The sequence below is a fragment of the Eurosta solidaginis genome, chromosome 2 (genome assembly GCF_040869045.1).
Source record: "Eurosta solidaginis isolate ZX-2024a chromosome 2, ASM4086904v1, whole genome shotgun sequence".
Lineage (NCBI taxonomy): Eukaryota > Metazoa > Arthropoda > Insecta > Diptera > Tephritidae > Eurosta > Eurosta solidaginis.
The window spans coordinates 226,262,275-226,287,633 of record NC_090320.1 but is presented as its reverse complement, the minus strand read 5'-3'; the positions used below and the strand labels follow the sequence as shown (position 1 = coordinate 226,287,633).

The window sequence follows — 25,359 nt, the reverse complement described above, 5'->3', positions numbered from 1 at the left end:
TTTGTAGCAAGGTCGCGTTATTGCACTATTCTTCGTATCTGCAAGGGAAGACCTTAAATTGTATCAAATTGTCTAGCTCCGATAAAAATTTTGATATTAAAAAGGTTACGACTTTGTAGTTCTCCCGTGAGAAAACAAGCTTAACACTGTGTTATAAGTAAAGGCTCGTTTCTGTGCGGTTAGATTCCAAATATTGATGTAAGATGAACCCAAAAGGACATAAAAAGGAAGGAAGCAGGTTCTCATGACAAAAATTATGACATATCAGTTTTAAAAATGAGATATCAAATAACCAAGTTACAACAAAACAAGTAAGGACGGGACTGTCTTCGGCTGTGCCGAAAACTTCATACCTTTTATGAATGGGGCTGAACAATAATTTTATCCCATTCGCAATATCCAAATAATTGGCTGTATGAGATAAGAAATATATAGTGAAAAGATGTACATACCTAACCGATTTTTAAGATAAATATAAAACAAGTAAGGAAGGCTGAGTTGGGGTGTAACCGAACATTACATACTCAGCTGAGAGCATTGGAGACAAAATAAGGGAAAATCGCCATGTAGGAAAATGGACCTAGGGTAACCCTGGAATGTGTTTGCATGACAAGTGTATCAAATGGAAGGTATTAAAGAGTATTTTAAGAGGGAGTGGGCCTTAGTTCTATAGGTGGACGCCTTTTCGAGATATCGCCATAAAGGTCGACCAGGGGTGACTCTGTAATGTGTTTGTACGATATGGATATCAAATTAAAGGTATTAATGAATGTTTTAAATGGAGTGGCTCTTAGTTGTATATGTGAAGGTGTTTTCGAGATATCGACCAGTGTGACCCAGAACATCATCTGTCGGGTACCGCTAATTTATTTATATATGTAATACCACGAATAGTACTCCTCCCAAGATTTCAAGGGTTTTTTATTTCGCCCTGCAGAACTCCTTCATTTTCTTCTGCTTAATATTGTAGGTGTCACACCCATTTTACAAAGTTTTTTCCAATGTTATATTTGGCGGCCACCGTGGTGTGATGGGTAGCGTGCTCCGCCTATCACACCGTATGCCCTGGGTTCAACTCCCGGGCAAAGCAACATCAAAATTTTAGAAATAAGATTTTTCAATTAGAAGAAAATTTTTCTAAGCGGGGTCGCCCCTCGGCAGTGTTTGGCAAGCACTCCGGGTGTATTTCTGCCATGAAAAGCTCTCAGTGAAAACTCATCTGCTTTGCAGATGCCGTTCGGAGTCGGCATAAAACATGTAGGTCCCGTCCGGCCAATTTGTAGGGAAAATCAAGAGGAGCACGACGCAAATTGGAAGAGAAGCTCGGCCTTAGATCTCTTCGGAGGTTATTGCGCCTTACATTTATTTTTTTTTTTATATTTTGCGTATAAAACCAATCCAAACACCATATTTCATCCCTTTTTTCATATTTGGTATAGAATTATGGGATTTTTTCATTATTCGAAATTTTCGATATCGAAAAATTGGGCGTGGTCATACTCGGATTTCGCCCATTTTTAGTACCAAGTTAAAGTGAGCTCAGATAAGTACGTTAACTAAGTTTAGTAAAGATATATCGATTTTAGCTCAAGTTATCGTGTCAACGGCCGAGCGGAAGGACAGACGGTCGACTGTGTATAAAAACTGGGCGTGGTTTCAACCGATTTGCCCATTTTCACAGAAAGTTACTGTTATAGTATCTATGCCCCTACCAAATTTCATAAGAATTGGTTAATTTTTGTTCGACTTATGGCATTAAAGGTATTCTAGACAAACTAATTGAAAAAGGGCGGAGCCACGCCCATTTTGAATATTTCTTTTATTTTTGTATTTTGTTGCACCATATCATTACTGGAATTGAATGTTGACATAATTTACTATATACTGTAAATATATTGAATTTTTTGTTAAAATTTGACTTAAATTTTTTTTTTAAGTGGGCGTGTTCGTAATCCGATTTTACGAATTTTTATTTAGCACACATATAGTAATAGGAGTAACGTTTCTGACAAATTTCGTCATGATATCTTCAACGACTGCCAAATTACAGCTTGCAAAACTTTTTAATTACCTTCTTTAAAAGTGGGCGGTGCCACACCCATTGTCCAGAATTTTACTAATTTTATATTCTGCGACATAAGGTCAACCCACCTACCAAGTTTCATCGCTTTATCCGTCTTTGGTAATGAATTATCGCACTTTTTCGGTTTTTCGAAATTTTCGATATCGAAAACATGGGCGTGGTTATAGTCCGATTTCGTTCATTTTAAATAGCTATCTCAGATAAGTCTCCATTCATACCAAATTTCATCAAACTATCTCAAAATTTACTTAAGTTATCGCGTTTACGGACGGACGGACGGGCGGGCCTAGCTAAATAAATTTCTTTTTTCTCCCAGATCATTTTGATATATAGAAGTCTATATCTATCACGATTAGTTTATGCCATTACGGACTACCGTTACGCGAACAAAATTAATATACTCTGTGAGCTCTGCTCAGCTGAGTATAAAAATAAATTGGTAAACAAGTAAAAGAATAATAAGAATCAAAAAACTTACGGAAATCCATTTGTTCATCTTCCAATTGCCTTATCACAACCACATGGCTTTGCCTTAGCATCAGCTCCTCTTCGATTGAATCATCGTAAGCGGAAGTCGATGCGGGTGTGGCAGCAGCATCAGCAATGTTGGTGAAAGATGATGGCGTCGCTTGCAGCTGTTGTTGAGTTTGCTTTCTTTGACCGAAACGTGCAAAAACTTTTACTAGACTACTGCGCCTATTTTTCAACGTTGTATCACTACCTCCAATGCCACCGCCTGGTATACCACTTGTGCTGCCATTCTTTGGTGTTTGAGGTTCATTGCTTGCGTATTGCCCATTCTTTTGGTTGAAGATGTTGTGCTTGAGCAATTCTACAAAATTTCTTGCGTACAATTGATAAAGAAGAAAATAAAAAAGAATTAAAATCAATTACACACATTTCTTTTCATTTTACAATCGGATTATTTTTTATATACTTAAGTACATACTAAGTTAAATGTTATGAAACGAATTTGTAAATATATATGTAAATTGTCTATTAACAGTACTTGATTGCTATGTTAATATTTTTCTCGTAATGGCGATATTTATTGTTGCGTCAGAAATTATAAACTTATAGCAATAAATATTAGAGTAAATAAAAGAAGATACAAATGTTTTGAGAACGTCATTTATACAAATGGAGCAAGAAAGGTTATACTGTTTTCACACAGACGGCTTATTGAATAATAAAGGCAGTTTTCTACATTAAGAAGCTTATTGAGCTCAATCTTCCCTAAAACATTCGAATCTATTATTATTTCATTAGTAGCTAATCGAATGCCTAATGAAGTCAAAAGCACAATGTAACTCTGTTGGCAGCGTTCCACTTCCGTTTCCGCTTCTTAGTTTTCAAAGCAAATGTCATTGTCTGCATGGCGGAACGATACAAGGTGGCCGCATCGAACAGTTGATTATAACCTTTTTTATTTGATTTGATACATCAACTACCGGCGCAGTACTATTTTGACATTTGTCCATCGAATTTACAAGTACATGGAATTTTTTTATGTTTGTAGGTATGTCACCATGCTCCCACCTTGTATCGTTCCGCCATGATTGTCTGTCTCATCCTTCATACTAATCGAGCAGTTACTTCTGTGTGAAAGCAAAAAATTTACGATTTCATTAGCAGGTGAAATGAGATCATTAAGTTTCTGTGTGAAAACAGTATTAGGTTGAATAATAATAATAAAAAATAGGTAGGTGCTTTGTGTGAGGATGCAAAGTGTCACGTTTTTTGTGGTCTGCACGTAAAAAGTATGACCACGAATCACTTATTTCAACAATATATGACGTAATCGTTAGTATTTGATGAAATTTGAAGCTTCTAGCAGAAAGAAGGGGGCAGAAATGACAGTTTATATCATCGCTCAATTATATAGTTGGCTCATCTCATCAGCTGATTTTATTTTTATCATTGCATGGTCGATGGGATTGTCAAAAGGAGATGGCAAATTTAAAATGAAACCAACACATTGACAACTTTTTCTTACCACACACAAATACTTATATGTTTTATGTTTCATTTCATTCCATTCGCCTAATACCAATACACAGATTTTGACAATTTGAACAGACATAATTTGTTGCTGTACAGATGAGCCAACCATATAGTTGAACCATGGTTTATATGGAGTATATACTTTATATACCACCGATCTGTATGATTTTTTTAGACAACAATACATATATGGGTGATTCTCCGCGAGCTTACAGTTTTTTTGTCTTTTCGAAATTTGAAATATATTAAAGCATTTTCTATGAATTAAATTATGTAATGGAGTTAAAATTATGTTTATTTTAAAGTCTGATGTTCAATTTTATTGACTGGTCATCAGTTTTATGAAGTTATAGTTCATAATACCCTACAAATGTCACAACCGTGGCATGTCCACAACCACATTTTTCATAACATTTTAGGTGGTAACTTTTTTAATCTTTAATTACACGAGTAATAAACTGTCATTATATTAAATACTTGACTTAATCTGCAATATTAAATGTTGTTTTAATGATAATATTTCTGTTTTCGCTTTGTAATTTGATTTTGAAAAGTGTCCATGAGTTTTTGAGTAAAAAATGTTCTTCAAATCGTTGGGTTTATTGCACACTGGTTTGTGACATGTGAGTGTAAATTTTGATCAGCAAGTGTCCCCGCATATTTCCATGTTAATGTTTGCAGTCTTAAAGTAACGAATATCCATTTTTAAACACTGAAGAACTGGAAAAACGGTACGTGTCAAAAAATCGTGTCACAACCGTGGCATATTTATCTTTGTAGTTTGAAGTTAAGTACCGTCTATTGTACAATTTTTCTTTAAAGTTTGCTGATATAACCTTAAAATTTTGCGGAAAATCTTGCGAGTCATACTCGTTTTTTTATTGAGCAATTTATTGTCAAAATGTCACACAACCGTGGCAGGTTTCAGTATCAAGAACAGAAATTAATAGCTGTAGCTCGTCCACTTTGGGAATGTTTTTTAGCTACAAAAACTCATAGAAAAATGATTGAAAATATTTGAAAATCGAATATTTTTTTCCAAAATTTTGGGTTAGTAAAACTGAGAGCTCGCAGAGAATCGCCCATATGCTAAATATGTACGTAAGCATTTGGTGAAATTTGAAGCTTCTAGCTGTTAAAATGGGGCAGAAATTGTGAAAAGTTTCTTATCTGAAAAATCGGTTGTGGGGGATATATGCTATATATACGGCCGATCTCATCCATTTTTTTAGACCATAATATATGCAATAATATCGCATATAAGGTCCTTTCAATTGTATTGTGCGAAAGATTGATGCCCACCGTGAACCGGCTGATTGGACCTTATCAGTGCGGCTTCAGACCTGGTAAATCTACCTTCGACTAGATTTTCACAATGCGCCAAATCTTGGAAAAAACCCGTGAAAAGAGAATCGACACACATCACCTCTTCGTCAACTTTAAAGCCGCCTTCGACAGCACGAAAAGGAGCTGCCTATATGCCGCTATGTCTGAATTTGGTTTCCCCGCAAAACTTATACAGCTGTGCAAAATGACGTTGAACAACACCATCAGCTCAGTCAGAAATGGGAAGGACCTCTCCGAGCCGTTCGAAACTAAACGAGGTTTCAGACAGGGTGACACCCTATCGTGCGATTTCTTTAATTTGATGCTGGAGAAAATTATACTAGCTGCAGAACTTAACCGCACTGGAACAATATACTATAAAAGCGTGTAGTTACTGGCATATGCTGATGACATTGATATCATCGGCCTAAACACCCGCGCTGTTAGTTCTGCTTACTCCAAACTGGAAAAAGAAGCGGTAAAGATGGGTTTGATGGTGAATGAGGACAAAACGAAGTACCTGCTGTCATCGAGCAAAGAGTCAGCGCATATGCGCCTTGGCAACCACGCTACTGTTGGCAGCCATAATTTCGAAATAGTAAAAGACTTCGTTTATTTGGGAAACAGCATCAACACTAGCAACAACATCAGCACTGAAATCCAGCGAAGAATCAATCTTGCCAATAAATGCTACTTCGGACTAGGTAGGCAACTGAAAAGTAAAGTCCTCTCTCGGCGAACGAAAATCATACTCTACAAGTCACTTATCGTACCCGTCCTGCTATATGGGGCAGAAGCATGGACCATGACAGCAGCAGATGAAGCGGCTTTGGGAGTGTTCGAGAGAAAAGTTCTTCGAAAGATTTATGGACCTCTGCGCGTTGGCGATGGCGAGTACCGAAGAAGATTTAATGATGAGCTGTACGAGCTATACGCAGACATCAACATAATCCAGCGAATTAAAACGCAGCGGCTGCGCTGGCTAGGCCATGTTATGCGAATGAAAGATGATGCTCCGGCCAAGAAAGTGTTTCTATCGGAACCCGCCTATGGAAGCAGAAGTAGAGGGCGGCCCCCACTCCGTTGGAAAGACCAGGTGGAAAACGATTTAAACTCCCTTGGTGTGACCAATTGGCGCCGGTTGGCGGAGCGAAGGAGCGACTGGCGCGCCTTGTTGGACGGCCATAACCGTTTAGACGGTTAAGCGCCAATTAAGTAAGTAAGTAATATATGCAATATGATAAATTGAGGAAGATATGAAAAAAATCCTCTTTTCTGGAAAATCGGTTGTATGGGAGATATATGCTATAGTGGTCCGATCCAGCCAGTTCCGACAAATGTCTAAATGTACACCTAAATACACCCGCTCACCAAATTTTATCAAAAATCGAGGGACTAGTTTGCATACAAACAGACAGACGGACAGAAGGACATGGCTAAATTAACTCAGCTCTTCATCCTGATCATTTCGGTATACTTATTGGTAGACCCACCATCTAGTTTCCTTTAAGGATTTATAAATTTGAGATTCGTGACGAAGTTAATATACCATTTCATTTTCATGAAAGATATAAAAACAATTTCGGCTGTATTTGCAAGGATCCAAAAAAAATTTTATTTGCCGAGACCCTCTCAATATAAACTTCAAATTTAAAGGCGAACTTTCCAACTTTGTTTTACCCTGTCTGGTGTACAAATAGTAGAAATTTAAAAGGAAAATTGTCAGAAACTTTGTTGTTTATTTTTATCAGCCTATTGATTTGTGAGATCATGGGTTCGAATCGAGATCGAGGCTTTAACAGTAACGATTTGTCATGGTCCCGCCTTCGCGTTGCACCAATTTACAAGGGTCAAAGCAACTTTTGACCAGAGCCCAAGACTCGCTTATCTTGGTCCGACTTGATGATGTGAGTGGACACACCATCACTTCTTGGGTTTGAAGGCCTATCTAAAAACCTCTTCAAATCTATGAGTCGTGCTCTACAGTTACAAAGCAAATCTACATTCGAGTTAAACAACTCTTCCACATTTGGAAATCAATCACAGCCACTACAATCCTCCCGAAGGGCCTAACTTAATTAGCAGAAACGGAGTAAGTTCGTGGGCATATCTGCTCCATGTAGTACCAGCTGTAAAGTTTTGTCTTTCGCAGGGTAAGCTACTACCGGTGGGCTAGAAAAATAAACATAAAAATTCAAAATTAAAACAAAAATGAGATGAAATTAAAACTCCAAACACCCTAACAACTTTCAATACCAATTGCCTTCGTCCGTTTCTCCATATGAAAGCATCAAAGCAAACTTATTTTATAACTCAACTCACCGACCAGTGGAGAAAGCCCAGCTTACATCAAACCCATTAACTCAAGCAATTAGTCCCCAAGTACTTAAATCCCTAATGTCCGAGTACTACACAACACCTAAACCCAATCTCCATACAACCTCCCACACAAATACCCTCCTGTTTCGCTCAAAGCATAAAAGAGCTCATATTAAACCTGATGTTAGGAGTTTCTGTCCAAGCGAAACGTCTCGGATGTACTCGAATGGCGTTCTATCCGGTATTAGTATCTTCACAACGCGTTTGATAATGACTTGAAACTGTACCCTCCAATCTCCTCGTGTTAATGAAGTAACCTCTCTTCACACCTTTTTCCGTAATCCTTGGTGAATGAGGCAGCAATGGCTTACTCAAACCGCTCCTTAATTCGAAGGATATGAAGGGAGAGCTAATTTTGCGAGGGTCAACTACAGACAGCTGTTTAAATGGAAGCCAAAGAGCTGCAATAAAGATCTTTGAAAATGCGCAGGAACTATACGGTCCAACCCCGGAGACTTGTACAGCTTAGTTAATTATCCATAAAAATTAGCTTTTCCCAATGGAGATGGATGGCATTCCTCTTAGGCTGGCAATCGCCGCAGCGGAGCAGATTCCTGCTCAACTTGGACTTTCGAATAATGAGTATCCATTAGAAACCTATCATCGTCCAGGTTTCATTCACATCTCTTAGGTACCACAATGGAGCAGTATACTCGAGATGATCTTCCTGCGCCTTGCGAGCTCCTTTAACTCCTCCAAGTTTTCGCAGAAACTTAGCCAGGATACCTGTTTGGCGCTCTTATATTTTACCTTGGTTTTGTTGAAGAGCTACCTATTGGAAGCTCTGACATCACTAAGCGTCAACATCCAACACGGGGGTTTACCCCTATCCATACGAGTACTCATTGAGCAACAGCAATGAAAAGCACTATTACAAGCTAGAGTGAACTTATCCACCACTGCATATACAGCATCATTCGTTAACACCTCTTTTTTATTCGCAAACAAAGAACGTGATAGACTTGGGTAGGTTAGGATAGGTTAAACTGGCCGGTCCATGAGGACATTACATAGACTGAATGGGTCCGTAGTGTTATCAGAAATTTGTTTTAACGACCAAACTGAAAAACCCTATCAAAAGCCAGGACCTATGTTATAAAATAACTCCGTCCTTTTGGAAAATACTAGCAGCTTCCTAGAACTTAAGCCACTTGCTGCTTCTAGATCTGACAGCTGTAGCACTCCTATTAGCTGGAGTCTTAGCCTGGGAATCGCAGGGCACGAGCACAGAACGTGGTCGATCCTTTCCTCCTCCAAACCGCACTTCCTTCATCTGCTATCACTGACCAAGCCTAATTTAAAGGCATTTGACGCCAGAAGGCAGTGTCCAGTCAGAATACCAGTCAGAATACCAGTCATGAGTCTACAGTCTTCTCTTTTTAATGATAGAAGTAACTTTGTTAGTCTAAGGTTGTAAGACCTTCACATAATCTTCGATACTTTACAGCACCGTCCACCTCTATTGTGACCTTAAGATCTCCCTCGAAGCGCAGGTAGGGAATCAGGTAGTCTGTTCGTCTTGTGATTGATGACGCTATACTACTACGGCCGTATGGTCGGCGCTCAAGCTGCCCCGAGGCACAGAGCCTGGTTGCAGTTGTTAACGCTATGTTCTTTGCTGATAGGCGAGGGAGAGTATGAGAAAAAGTGTGTCCTCTTGAAATGCGCAAAAAAAAATTATGAATTAAATAAAGTCTGAGAAATTATTGTATATGGTAAATATCCTTTTCTTGTTCCCTGTAATCTCCCAAGTCAAGGCTACGTAACTGTGCACAACGTTGAGTTATTGCGTTTTTAGCCAGCTTGGCTACGCTAGCGCTGAAAAGTAAGTATAAAATGTCGATTATTGGCGGCAAAACATCATTTGACAACACTTCATCTCAATTGCGTACAGATTTCACTGATGATATGAGCGACATCTGTTAACATTTAGATTCGCAAGGTACCAGGAAACCAATTTCTTGATTGAAAATTTGAGTTACTATATATACCACCATCCTCTTTTAAAGAATATCAATTATCAACACTTCGACTCTATGGCGTGACTAATAGCTAGAGCACTAATACACTCAACCTGTGTTCATTAAGGGCGCCATGACATCAGCTACAAAAAAGCGCCAATACTCAGTCATATTCCAGATTTTGTATATAAAGATTTTTTTCGAACCCCTAGCTATCTGTTAAAGGTCACTGTCTAATGTACGTACATATACAAATAAGCTTTTGCTATTAGCTCTTTTAATCCAAAGCAATTTTCTTCTCTTACCTGCTGCTATTGGCGCGAAAAAAATGAGAGCATTTGTTGTCCTTGCCATTCCGTCAAGCCAATCATCGTTGTTTGACGTTTAAGTTTTAAAAAATAGAATTCTTGGCTTTATACTAGACTGACGAGTATTTGCAATCATTCAGCGTACTTGTGTTAATATGTTTCGTAACAAATACAGTTACTCAAAATAAATATGAGACGTGGAATTTCGGATTAACCTATTGTAACGAATTTAGTGAAACTCCGCTTATTTTACACCTTCTGCTAGCGTTCGCGCTAAACTGTTGAATAAATAACTCCAATATTCAATAATGCAAAATGGTCTTTATTAGACTACTGTGACAGTACTTCACAATAACAGTTATACTTCACAACCAATAGCGTGCTTAAATCAAACTGATTCATGATTGCTCAGCTTGCGCTTTTTTATACTCTCTGCTGCTTCATTCGCATATTTCTACTACAGTCTAGACGTTTCGCCTGCTAAAACTGCTGTACATATCTCCTACTTGTAATAAGCTACATGCATATTTGTAGTTTGTATCCATATGCGTGTGTATATGTGAGTAATACTTCGCTGATGATGACATGCGTATGTGAGTATCTCTCTGCTGCCTTGTATGTATGTGTGTATTATGTGCTTATTATCGGCTTAGTGGTGGTAGTATCCCTTAGTGATACTAATATTCGTCACACTATTTAAGTACCAACGATGCAGCGTTCATAGAGAGAAGTTACTTTAAGGCGGTCATCAAAACCGAATTGAGTGAGTTGTTTAATGCCGATTCCACACAGAGGCCTAATGAAATAATTAGGCAAGTTTTCTACATTAACGCCATTATTGAGGTAAATCTTCCATACAAAATACAAATACTTAATTATCTCATTATTGCTTTATTAAAGTCTAATGGAGTGAAAAATCTAGTCGGTTTTTCTTGGTGTTTCATATTTTATTGTCAACGTAACAAATAACAATAAAAAAAATATTTTTAATAATTAACAAAGAATAGAAAAACACGAAAAAAAATTTTTTTTTTTGCTGCAATAGATAATATGACTTCAGACCTGTTAAATAATGATTACTAATGGTAATGATTAGCCGTTCCATGATTAGCCGTTTTCTTTAAATGCCAATTAATGATTACATGCCATTATTTTCCATTTTTAATGATTACTTTTCAATTGATTCAAAAAATAATCAAAAAAAAATAATGATTTTTTAAGATTATTCAAAAGTTATCAAAAGTAATCAAAAAAGATCTTTTTGATTACTTTTGGTTAGTTTTGATTTTTTCGATTATTTTTTATTTTTTTTTTTTTGAATATTTTTGATTTTTTTCCCGCTTTGTTGAAAGAAAAATTCTGATTACTTTTGATTTTTTTTTTATTTACATCATGATTTTTTTTTTTTGATTTTTTACTAGTGGTAATCAATTAGTAATTGCTTTTTTCGGAAAACAATTGAAATAATCATTGGCCATACTAATCAATTGGCAACCTAATTAATTGATTACTAATGATAATTCAAGTTTAACAGGTCTGTATGACTTTTTCAAAAATAGCATTTTTCTCCACTGCTACTATCCACTTTAACTAATTTTTGGGGCTCTTAATAGATGTTCGCTTAATGTAGCAAGTGTCCCTGTGGGAAAAGAAAAACTTAACCATCACATTAAGCGATTCTATTCAGTTTGCGTGTAAAATCGGTATTAGCTTATTTGATGTTTCCCTCAATGTATGATGTTATTATTAAGGGAATTCAGAATTTTGTGTATTTAACGTTGGAAACGTTGCTATAGCAAGTATAAGCTACGGATAGTGAGCAACTTTTTTCATTTTAAATTGTTTCTTTTCACTCTTTATTTTGTTTTGACATTTGATAATTTGCTCTTCAATATTGAGAAAATAAACTTCGGTTTTTGATGTTGCATTTTTGCAATGACGTAGCAAATGCATTGATGTGTATTTCGTAAGTGTACGAAAGTTTTCAATACATTGATGCTACACTATTTGCACATAATCCTGAACTTCCTTATTGTTATTTATAATTGAAATAAATAGGATTAAACCGCCGCCGTCATGGTGTTGAAGTAGCGTGCTCCGCCTACCATGCGGAGAGTCCTGGGTTCAACTACCGGGCAAAGGCACACAAAAAAATTGCTTAATCAGGGTCGCCCCTCAGAAGAGATTTGGCAAACACTCCGAGCGTATTTCTGCTATGAAAAGCTTCTCAGTGGAAATTTATCTGCCTTGCAGATGCCGTTCGGAGCCCCCTTGAGCTCTTCGGTATTGACGAATAAAATTTAACCCGATATTTATCCAGAAAGCTAATTGAGCCGCTCAGTGCACACATCGATTAACTCCACTTTTTGAAAAATCTTAAATTTAAGTGTCAAAGCCCTTGGTATAGTCATAACTTTTTATATTTGTAATAACTTTCCTGAATAATAAAGATTAGCACCGTTAAATGACAAATTTTTTTGGCCATTGAATAATAATAATTTGTTTCAGAAGCCATTTCGATTAACTCCATACTCTAATGTAAATCGTTTCAGTAACGCTGTATCTGTTCTGGCCGTGCATCGACGCTCATTTGTTTTAAAACAGCCGAAGATGCCTCTCCCTCTCAATAATATTCGTAACAAAATCGCATCGGTAAACAGATAAAAAGAAGCACAATGCAAACGGTAGTTAGTATATCAGTCATAGGGTTATCTACTTTATTTAAATACACTATATTTTTGTAAATTATTATACTCAGCTGAGCAGAGCTCACAGAGTATATTAATTTTGTTCGCATAACGGTGATCCGTAACGGCATAAACTAATGGAGATAGATATAGACTTCTATATATCAAAATGATCTCGGCGAAAAAAGAAATTTCATTTAGCCATGTCCGTCCGTCGGTCCGTTCGGCCGTCCGTCCGTTCGTAAACACGATAACTTGAGTAAATTTTGTGGTGTCTTAATGAAATATGGTATGTAAGTTCCTGGGCACTCATCTCAGATCGCTATATAAAATGACCGAAATCGGACTATCACCACGCATACTTTTTCGATATCGAAAAACCGAAAAAGTGCGATAATGCATTACCAAAGACGGATAAAGCGATGAAAATTGGTAGGTGGGTTGACCTTATGACGCAGAATAGAAAATTGGGCAACGGGCGTGGCATCTCCCACTTTTAAAAGATGGTAATTTAAAAGTTTTGCAAGCTGTAGTTTGGCAGTCGTTGATGATATCACGATGAAATTTGGCAGCAACGTTAAACCTATTACTATGTGTGTGCTAAATAAAAATTAGCAAAATCAGATAACGAACACGCCCACTTACAAAAAAAAATTTTTTTAAATCAAATTTTAACAAGAAATTGAATATCTTTACAGTATATAAGTAAATTATGTCAACATTCAACTCCAATAATGATATGGTGCAACAAAATACAAAAATACAAGAAAATTTCAAAAATCGGCGTGGCTCCGCCCTTTTCCATTTAATTGGTCTAGAATAGTTTGAATGCCATAATTCGAACAAAAATTTACCAATCCTTGTGAAATTTGGTAAGGGCATAGCTTCTATGCCGGTAACTGTTTTCTTCGAAATGGGCGAAGTCGGTTGAAGCCACGCCCAGCTTTTATACACAGTCGACCGTCTGTCCTCCCGCTTGGCCGTTAATACGATAACTTGGGCAAAAATCGATATACCTTTACTAAACTCAGTTCACGTACTTATCTGAACTCACTTTATTTTTGTATTAAAAATGGGCGAAATCCGACTATGACCACGCCCACTTTTTCGATATCGAAAAATGAAATAAATGCCTTAATTATATACCAAATACGAAAAAAGGGATGAAACATGGTGAAAAAAGGGATGAGACATGGTGATTGGATTGGTTTTTTGACGCAAAATATAACTTTGGAAAAAGCTTTGTAAAATGGGTGTGACACCTACCATATTAATATTAAGTAGAAGAAAATGAAAAAGTTCGGCGGGCGAAATCAAAAGCCCTTGGAATCATGGCAGGAATACTGTTCGTGTTATTACATATATAAATAAATTAGCGGTACCCGATAGATGATGTTCTGGGTCACCCTGGTCCACATTTTGGTCGATATCTCGAAAACGTCTTCACATATACAACTACGGTCCACTCCCTTTTAAAATACTCATTAACACCTTTCATTTGACACCGATATCATATAAACACATAGAGTCACCCCTGGTCCACCTTTATGGCGATATCTCGAAAAGGCGTCCACCTGTAAAACTATGGCCCACTCCATTCTAAAATACTCTTTAATACCTTCCATTTGATACCCATGTCATGCAAACACATTCCAGGGTTACCCTAGGTTCATTTTCCTACATGGTCATTTTCCCTTATTTTGTTCCCTTTTGTTTCATATTATCAGAGGAATTTTTAAAAACAATATACATTACATCATCGCGTTTCTCAACTTTTCGTTTTATGAAGTTAATCGATGTGTGCACTGAGCGGCTCAATTGTCCCATTTCGATTATGTATGAGTGTATGTAGTATGCTTCATAGATGTTCTCACCAAAAACCTCTTTACCGTAGCTCATTCAATCCCTACTGCATTAACCATTTAATTTAGCAAGTTTGATGCACTTCACCAATGCTTTCGCGATTTCCTTCATCGTGCATACAGCGACCTCCCCCAGAAAATTTTTTTTATTTTATATGAACTTGATATGGTTTTCTTTTTATGAATGCATGTATGTACATATGTAAAATGGTAATATTTTTTTTGTGTGACTTCACTTTTCACCTTTTTTCGCGACTCTTTTGAATTTGCAGATTTAGATTTGTCTCCTTGTTCTGCTATTCTTTTTTTTTTTGCGTATCTCACTCCTTTAATTTTTTTATTTTGAAATGCCGTATGAAAAAATTGGCTCTGAAGTAAGTTCCTCTTTATTTTACTTTTAGCTTTGACGTGGTCCGATTCTTATGCTGGAAAATTTCATTTTTATTTGATTAAGAAATTTTCGCTTTGTTTTTTTTTTTTTTTTATGTGAAAACTCCAGTTGTGGTACTTGGTACTTATGTACATCCAGCGTACTCTATGTGTAATAAATGGATATGTTTGTATACATGCATTATATTAGGGTGTGGCTTATTTCCGCTAGTTGAAAAAAAAATCACCTTCATAAGTTCTCACGGCTTAGTCAAACAGTCCGGAGATAAACCCGCAAACAATCCCGAAATCGTTCCAAAATTATTTCTCTCATTTCAAAATTCCTTCAAAATTGTCCAAAAACAGTCCCGAAATAATCTAGCAATAATACCGAAATCGTGCCAAAATTTATGCCTGCACTAGTTATTATTCCGAAGCTTTTGCGAGGTAATTCGAAGTAATTCTTAAAACATTGCCGAAACATCCCGATCCCAATCACTTTCCTAAAAAGGTCGCGATATAGTCTCGAAATGATCTCAAGAACAATCTTGAGTTAGTCTCGAAATGAGCGCAAGCAATCACGAAATAATGCTGAAAAAAACTTAAACTTCACTAGAAGGAATGTGTCCTTAAATGGACCTGGCATAGTACTGAAATCAATCTGAAAATAGTCCCCAATTAGTAGCAAAATCATCTCGAAAACAATCTAAAAATTATTCCAAAATTATCCCGAAACAGTCCGAAATCATACCTAAGAAGTACCGAAATGATTCTCAAGTTGTCCGAAGATAGTCCCGAAATGAGACAGATAACTATCCAAAATTGTTTTGTAACGATCCCGAATACAATTTTACAGATACTGTCCATAAAAAGCCCCGACATATTCCCAATATGATCCTCGAAACTACCCTAAAGCTCCTACGCCGAATGCTCCGTCCTAGTGGGAGGCGATGGCTCTGCTCACTTTTCCTGAATTGCTTGGTCTTCTTTATGATGCTGCCCGCTTTTTTAAGGTTTTGTATAAATATTACAATCGATTAGTATCAGATAACAGTAGAAATCCGATAGAATCATGGTAGTAAATTTTGAGTGACAACCTGATAAGCGGTCAGAACTTCATCATGAAGCAAGTGAATAAAATGCCGTCAGGTGGCGCATGGATTTAAGTGCTGAGAAAATTCAAACTAAATTTTTAAATCAATCCACTTCTATCCACTTTTAAGTAAGTTGTGCTAGAGACCTTTAACTTTAATGTTACTTTAAAAATATTATAATAAGGAAAAAATTCCACTAGATGATGCGTGGATCGATTGAATTCTGCTTCCTTAATCTATTTACATAGAGGTTTGAGCCTTTTATATTCCCTAATTCCAAGATGCTGAAACTATATCCACCCCTGATCATGACATAATATCGCAGTTTTTCATCAAGACGGAGCTCGATATATTTTTATCTGGAAATTGTACTATAAGTGACTCTATTTATAGCCACTGCAACGTCAGTCAGCCTTCTCTCTAGTGGAGTCTTATAAAATGTCTCTATCCCACCTCGGCATTAAAGGTGATTTATGATGTGGTAACTTCCCGTCGTCATGGCTTAATGTTTTGTTACTTTCGCCGAATTTCGATAGGAAGGTAAAGTCTATCTTGGAATTAACGAAGACATTAACTAGCCTATAAGTTTCCCATCGGAGGTCTGGTTAATCCAGCTACATACCCTTTAATTGCAATAAGCACTTGGAACATTTGGAATGATCGTAAACATAAAAAGGGAGTCTTGTCGAGGCTTTTGTTAGATTTCTGTTGATAGTGGTGTGGTTTGATACGTTGTCGGTTGTAAGCCCAGCGCGCTGACTGACATCTATAAAAAGATAGTTACTCCCAGATATCTACGAGCACCTAATTTGAATATGCTCGAGCAGTCTTTAGATAATCCCATTCTTTTTCCGTAACTCAAGGTCGCACAGGAGTTGACTACCTCGAGTTTTACCAGGTTTGTTCATGTTGCCCGGCGCGCAAGAGCTAAGACGCAAAAGTTAAGAAGTACTATATTCTACATTCAGATAACCGTTTTCCCAAGGTAGTTCCACATGCCCTCTAAGCTCTCGAATGGATTTAGCAGAAGTCACCTAATGTTGTTTTGCTAATGTAGTGGGCATTGTATTCTAAAGTGACCAACTTGTTAGAGCTCTACTCAAGGTCATCAAAGTCCAGTTTTCACATCCATTTAATAACAAAATTCGTATCTCTGAAATATATGTGTCTTGATTTGTTATATGATTCGTTCTTAGATTTTTTTAAAGAACCTTCCGTTAAAAAATATTGCAACGAGTTTTGGGAAATTCCGCTAATTTGAAACCTTCAGCAGCCGTTCGAATCGCTGAACTGTCGAATAAATAACTCCAATATTTTGTATTGCAAAATGATATTTATTAGACTACTTTCGGAGTAGTACAATCGTACTTCACAATAATACTGCACTTTGCAACTAATAGCTTGTTTAAATCGAACTAATTCTAATTACTCAGCTTGTGCTGCTTTTATACTCCCTGTTGTTTCGTTCGCATATTTCTCCTAAGGTCTAGACGTTTCAGCTTCTAGAACTTTCGTATCTCCTGCTTGGTTACATGTATATTTGTAGTTTATGTTTATCTTATAGCCATATGCGGGTGTATGTGTGAGTAACTACTTCGGCTGATGATTACATGTGTGTGGGTATCTCTTCGTTGCCTTGTATGTGTGTGTGTAAATGATGATTGATTTGTTCATGTACACAATAGTGGCAGCTTACTTTATTGTTGTTGTGCCTTTATTTACTAACAACATAGTGATGCTAAAATTCGTCACAACATGTTCTCCTAATTTTTTATGTTTTATTCTTTCTCTCTGCAGCCCTATTATATGTACCAATGGACACATACAGAAGCACCAACAACATCTGTACCGCTCACACCGGGTAGGTTGGATACGGTTTCAGTGTGGCCGCATTGCAATGCACCTACTACAGTGGCTCGCATACCAAAGGGAGTACAAGTGGATACCAATAACCACGCCGCATTACAACAAAAATTACGCAAACGCTTACTGGCCTGCAACAATTTAACCGAAGTATATGCTGTGGTCAATGAGCTACTCACCACTGGTACAGAAATTATACGACGGCCATCAAAACGTTGCATCGAACTAGCCGAACTTTTGAATGACAGTGAGGCCACAATTTACGAATATGAGAAAGTAACTGCGACGCCAGCTGGTGCTGATATGAAAGTACCATCACTGCAAGACACTGGCATACAAACAGAGATGACATTAGATACGGGTAAAACGACGTGTCCGCTATGCGCATCAAAATCGCAAAAAACAAATGACCAGTGCGTACAAACGGACACTGTAATGTTGGCTAAATCGTCAAAGGCGCCACCACCACCACCGCCACCACCACCACCTCCACCATTTGATCCCAGTATATCAGATAGTGTTAATGTAACGAACGCATCTATCCCATCACCGCATCCGCCACTACCTCCGCCACCATCGCTAACGCCATCAGCACCACCACCTCCACCTCCCCCCGGTATGAATGCGCCCATGCCACCACCGCCACCACCACCTCCTACGCAAGCACCAGCTTCATGTGGTGGTCCGCCACCACCGCCGCCACCTTCACTCGCCCCACTCAACACATCCACTGTACCGCCACCTCCACCACCCGGAGCACCAAAACCACCCACATCTACGACACCAGCGCCTCTGCCAAATCCAACTGAGGCAGCGTGGTTCCACTCTACAAATAGTAAGTATCTTTCATTTTTGTATACATAAATTTCCATTAAACATGTTTACTTCCTCAGCTCTCCGCAAGACTGCCGTTAACCCGCCAAGACCTATGAAACCTCTTTATTGGACGCGTATAGTAACTCCTGCGCCACCTTCCAAACCTCTAATGCCACAATCCAGCACGGAGTCCAGCTCAGGTAGCTCGCCAGACGATGTTGTAGACTCAGCGACGCCGAAAGAAATTTGGCAGGAAATTGAAGAGACGAGTCTTGATAATATTGACGAATTTACCGAACTCTTCTCACGACAGGCAGTTGTGCCGGTGACCAAACCGAAAGAAAATAAGGAAGTGCGTGTGAAGACAATGAAAGTGTTGGATAGCAAACGTTCACAAAATGTCGGTATTGTATCACGTAGTCTACATGTTGACTTTTGTGAGATCGAGCACGCTATCTATCACGTAGATACCTCAGTAGTTAGCTTAGAAACCTTACAACAAATTATTAATGTTAAAGCAACAAATGAAGAGTTGGAGTTAATCAAGGAGGCCGCACAAAGTGATATTCCGCTAGACTATCCAGAACAATTTTTACTCAAAATCTCACAGATCTCTATGTCTACGGAACGTATTTCGTGTATTGTCTTCCAAGCTGAATTCGAAGAGGCTGCAACAGTCATAGCACGGAAACTTGAAGTTGTGACACAACTATCGCAATATTTGATCGAAAGTGAAGACTTAAAGCTGGTATTCGCTATTATTCTAACTTTAGGAAACTATATGAATGGTGGTAATCGGCAGCGTGGTCAGGCGGATGGTTTCACTTTGGAGATTTTAGGCAAACTCAAGGATGTCAAGTCGAAAGAGTCGCAAACGACGCTGTTACATTTCATTGTACGCACCTATATTAGTAGGCGACGGAAAGAGGGCGTACAGTTGTTGGAAATGACGCTGCCCATACCAGAACCATCCGATGTGGAACGCGCGGCACAAGTGGAGTTTGATGAAGTGAAGCTACAAGTGATGGAATTGCATAAGAAGTTGAAAGGTGAGTGTGAGAAATGTCTTAGGTTTACCTGCGACTCCCACAGCAATTCGTATGTTTTGACTATCCTTGATATAATTTCGGAATCCTTACCCGAAAGACACAAAAACTTTAGGCAAATAGGTGAGCTCGAACGAGGTTCCTTGAAATTGAGGGAAGAGCGCCCCTTTGCATGAATGTGAGAAAATTGTAAAGTTTATTTGCGACTCCCACAGCAACTGGTATATTAAGACTAGAGATGCCACGAATAGTGAATTGGCCGAATACCGAATATTCGGCAACGCTGTCGGCCGAAGCGCCGAATATTCGGAACGAAATACATGCTTGTCGGGGCGAGTTAGTTATGATGAATCTAGTAGTACCGATGACGATTCTTCTCCAGTTCATAAGAAAAGAAACTTGAATGAAAATTATAGGACTACTGAAATACACGACAGTTTCTGGAACTGCTTTGAGGAAGTCGCTACAGATAATATGCGAAATGCTAATGATGAGGAGGACGTGGAAAAGAATGCTGTCGCAAACGAGTTGGATTTTTATTCGCCTAGATCGGAATACCGATCCTTACAAGTGGTGGTTAGTAAACGAAAAACAATACCCAAACCTTTCGAAATTTGCTAAAGTTCTTCTCCTGGAAGTAGCGTGTATAGCGAGAGGTTATTTTCTGAGGCTGGTAACATTTGCGATGAAAAGCGTAATCGCTTGCTACCCAAAAATGCTGAAAAGCCTGTTTTTATCCATCATAACTTACCACTTATGAGTTTCAAAAACCAAAGTGTTGTAATTTGGAAATAAATACATAATTTTGAGTAATATAACGCGTCTTTAATACGTACTATTCGGCCGAATACCGAATAGCAGAAAAGTGGCCGAATAGGCCGAATACCGAATAGTTGCCGAATATTCGTGACAACTCTAATTAAGACTATCCTTGAAAGACTTTCAGAACCTAACCCAGAAACTATAGGCAAATAGACGAGACCGAACACAGTTCTTTTAAACGCAGTCGATGGAGGAATAACGCCCCTAACTGTAGGTAAATATGCAAGAGCGAATGAAGTTTATTCAAAATCAGTCCATGGAGGGAGAGTACCACTTGTGAACTTCAATGACGCTAAAAAGACGAGTACTCGCTATTTCGTAATCCAATATATTCCAACGTTAGACTAAAGACTAACTGGGTTTTAACTCAAAGTCTCTCTAACTTAACTCAGTCGAGGTCGCGCCCGTCCCATTTTTTTACATCAAGGTGGATTTCATAGAACGATATGCCACTAGAAGAGATTAACTGTTTCCCCTCTGAGCCATGGTCTCAAACGACCTGATCCACATTCTTGAATGGAGGGCTTTTTAAGAGGACTGACACTGAGAAAGAGTACATGCAGTGGCTGTAATTAAGCTTTGAGGCGCTGAATAAAAATTTTCCAACAAGCTCCGACTTCATCACTAGCAAACAAAATTAAAGTTCATTGGTATGCTCGCTCAGTGGGCTTCTTTATGATCCAAGCTCGATGAAAATGAGTTTAGCTTGAGCTTAGCCGGAAACATCTTCCACGCGGGCGTTGCTGATATTAAGAATGACGGGGTTGCTGTCCATCACTTCAGCGGTTGGCGAGTTAAATATTAACTTGGAAAGCAAAGCGACATTAGATAAACTGAACTTAACTAGTGTACGGTCTAGCGTGGTCGGCGAATAGTTGACCTCGCTCGTGGCCACGTGGAGCTACCTTAGGATAAAAAGCATGCGATTAACAGGTAGCATCACTCGGATCTCATGAAGCTTAGTGAAGCATTAATGCTTGCAGAGACTCTGAAAATTTTCTGCGCATTTGCTGTTGTTGAACAGTCAGCTATGTAAGCTGGTCAGTTGCTGAACAGTTGTGTTAACAGGCCACTTCCTGATGGTCTACTATGTAGTGCGGCAAAATAGCCAACTCCAGCTTAATAACTTATATGGGAAATGGTGACATAGAACGACCAAGTCACTTTATACTCCACTTCGCGGATTTTTCGAAAACAATGCCGCTCCTCCATGTAATTAGATCTGCAGAGGATTTATCCAGGGTCAATGTCTGCCCTAACCGGTACAGTGCCGCTGTTGGCCCCTTGATCTCGGACATCAGCTACACAATGCGACATTGCATGACTGGCGTAATAGTCAGCAGATCCAATTCTCCACAGAGGAGCAAGGGATTTTAATTTTATGCCTTTATAATAAATGATTATTTGGAGAACATATTTGCCATCCATCCTTTACACCAAGATCGCATAGATTTTTGTCTTAAAAGTTAGTTCCTATTTAGAAGTTTCTAATTGCTCATCTTTCGTCATCTGTTGAGATCCTACCAATGTCTGGACAAGTCTAGTTTGTGGTACCTTCTCCAAATGCCGACAAACTTGATTTGTCATCTCGATGTAAAGCCGTTAGCCACTGTCTGCTGTTATGCTCAAATTTTAAATTTTAGATAGGTTTTCAATATGCCTTCGATTCCGTCATCTCGAAATATCGAAACTCTTAAAGAACACTTAAAAATCAGTCGAACGTACGAATAACCAAATTTATTTAAATAAAAAACTGTCTCTTTTCCCATTCTAGCCAACAAAAAGACAACTGAACGTGTGGTACTTGCTTCAACTTCAAAAACTTTGGAGCCATTCAAGTCGAAAATGCAGGAATTTATAGAGGGTGCGACGAAAACGATAGATAAACTATACAAAGATTTGGATGAATCACGTGAGATTTTTATCGAGACAATGCGTTTCTATCATTTTACTCCAAAATCGCGTGCTCTCGAGCAATGTACACCCGATCAATTCTATGAATTATGGACGAACTTTACAAATGACTTTAAAGATATTTGGAAGAAAGAGATCGCTACGTTGTATGAAGACTTGTAAGTATAAAGAGCTCAAATTGCGCTGAGGCACAATTTCTGCTCGCGCGTTTTCTTTATAGATTTTGAATAACTTCCTCCAGCTACCGCATGCTCGCGATATTATCACACGCTATCATCTTCACACCATTGTACCACCCCGCCGTATCAAAGGTTCGAAGGGGCTTACTTGGTTTTTCCCACATCATCTTGAGCAATAAGCTAATAAGCTCCCTTTTTACCGATATCCACCTTTCAGTAGTCATCTGTCCGCAAGGATTGCTCCGATCAACCAACGTCACAGTCAGTGACTGCTTTGCCGCATCACTTATCCTCTCGGGAATAGCCGGAGTCTTAGTTAATCTTCCTTTGGCACCTGCGAGAAAGCCGGAGTCATAACGTTATCTCCTTTTGGCTTATCTCATTTTTTTACATCAGTGGTTGACACATTGCCACTTTAAACATCTTCTCTCTGACTTGCAGCTTTCTTAGTGCTGCACCATACTGCGAGAGAGTTCTCTTACTTTTCCATTACGGAGCTTGCTCACTCTCCACTTCTTTCGCTACCCGAGGGCGGCGCATCGCTTATAGCGCTTTTGTCTTCCTTGGCTTGCAACTCGTTTCTCCCTCTCTCATCCTCCTCATTAAATAAAGATCTTGAGTCATTCATCTTGGTCGTACGGCCACCTATCCGCAGTCACAGCAATCAAATATAAAAAATGGGGAAAAGTACCGTCCCTAACTAACAGTTATTTTTTAAGATTTTTATTTCGCTCTAAAAACTGTTATTATTTTTCAAAAAGATAACACTTATTTTATCAGTGATTTGTTACCTTCGAAATTCCGCTAGAAAAATATCATTATTTTCCCATAATTTTTTTTCGCTTAATAAAGGACAAATTTTTCCTGAGTGATATAAAAAATTCGAAAAATTTTATTTTTTATTATTTTCCAAACAAATAGTTAAACTAATAATAATAGTCTTATTTTATAAAAACAAAAACTTATTTTATTAATAATTTGAGAAAAATTTAAACAGCGAGACATCAGGACGCCAAGGGGGCAGCTCTGAAGAGATTTACAAGGTGCAGTCGAAACAGCTGTTCCCTTGGCCGTCCTGATGTCACGTTGTTTAAATTTTTTCCAAATCTAATATATAAAATTCTTCTGTCACGGTGTTAGAAGCTTAACTCCTCCGAAACGGCTGAACCGATTCTCATGAAAATTTGTGAGCATATTGGGTAGGTCTGAGAATCGGCCAACGTCTACCTTTTTTTCGCTACGTGCCTAGGGTCTTGAGATCAAAACGTGGACCCGGGTACCCTAGAATGTGTTTATACAATATGGATATCAAATGAAAGCTGTTGATGAGTGCTATAGTACAGGATAATTTTCATACAACTGGGAGGCTAGGGTCTCGAGACATAGCCCAAAACGTGGGGCCGGGTACACCTAGAATGTGTTTATACAATATGGATATCAAATGAAAGCTTTTGATGAGTGCTATAGTACAGGATAATTTGCATACAACTGGGAGGCTAGGGTCTCGAGATATAGCCCAAAGCGTGGACCCGGATACACCTAAAATGTGTTTTTACATTATGGGTATCAAATTGAAGTTGTTGATGTATGCTTTAGTACAAAGTAAGTTTTACACCGCTGGGTGACTACGGTCTCGAGATATAGGCCAAAACATGCACCCGGATACACCTAGAATGTGTTTTTATATTATGGGTATCAAATTGAAGCTGTTGATGTATGCTTTAGAACAAAGTAAGTTTTACACCGCTGGGTGACTACGGTCTCGAGATATAAGCCAAAACATGCACCCGGATACACCTAGAATGTGTTTTTATATTATGGGTATCAAATTGAAGCTGTTGATGTATGCTTTAGTACAAAGTAAGTTTTACACCGCTTAGTGACTAGGGTCTCGAGATATAGGCCAAAACATGGACCCGTATACCCCTAGAATGTGTGTGTATTATGGATATCAAATGAAAGCTGTTGCCGAGAGCTTTAAAGTAATTTTCATTGTGATATTCGATTTAGTCGCATCAATCTTGCAAATCTGATAAATATGCATGCGAAGCCGAAATAAAGACAAGAATTAATAATACCCACATACCTATTTACATACGTCCTATTCGATTTGCCTGAAATTTCGTATATAAATTTGCCTATATTAGAATTTAGGATGCTTTTTTCTGGGAAGTATACCAGAGACGGACTGGGCCTGAGATTAGAACTAGGACTGGGACTGAGACCGAGACTCGGAGTGGGACTAGGACTGAGACTCGGAATGGGACTGGAACAAAATACATTCCACCCTCTGGGACTGGCAATAAGAGATGAAGAAGAAGGATAAAAACTTGAGAGAAGAGAAAAGAGAGAAAGAGACTGAGAAGGAGATAGAATGAGACGAAGATAGAGATGAAGCGAAAAAGACAGAGGGAGGAGTGAATAAAAAGATTAGGAAAAAGTGTAGAGGGGTAGGGCAGAGTTAGACGGAAAAAGCTTATTTAAATGTATGCAGATAGGCCAAATTTAGGGCAGAACAACGTCTGCCGGGTCTGCTAGTTATTAAATAAATTTAAAATTTTTAATGATATGAAATAAATGTTTTCAAACATTTAAAAGCAATAAGGGCAATCCCCGCTTAATTCATATACAAAACTTATTAGGGGA

General features: G+C 38.2%; 1 protein-coding gene across 12 annotated transcripts in view; it reads left to right on the top strand.

Annotated features, from left to right (window-relative positions):
• capu (cappuccino) overlaps positions 1 to 25,359 on the top strand; it is a 219,331-nt gene that overhangs the window by 190,711 nt on the left and 3,261 nt on the right. For all 12 annotated transcript variants that reach the window (XM_067767177.1, XM_067767180.1, XM_067767188.1 and 9 more), the window contains 3 exons: positions 17,871 to 18,771; positions 18,830 to 19,801; positions 22,395 to 22,692. In XM_067767177.1, the coding sequence (XP_067623278.1) occupies positions 17,871 to 18,771; positions 18,830 to 19,801; positions 22,395 to 22,692 (2,171 nt within the window). The remainder of the gene's footprint in view (positions 1 to 17,870; positions 18,772 to 18,829; positions 19,802 to 22,394; positions 22,693 to 25,359) is intronic.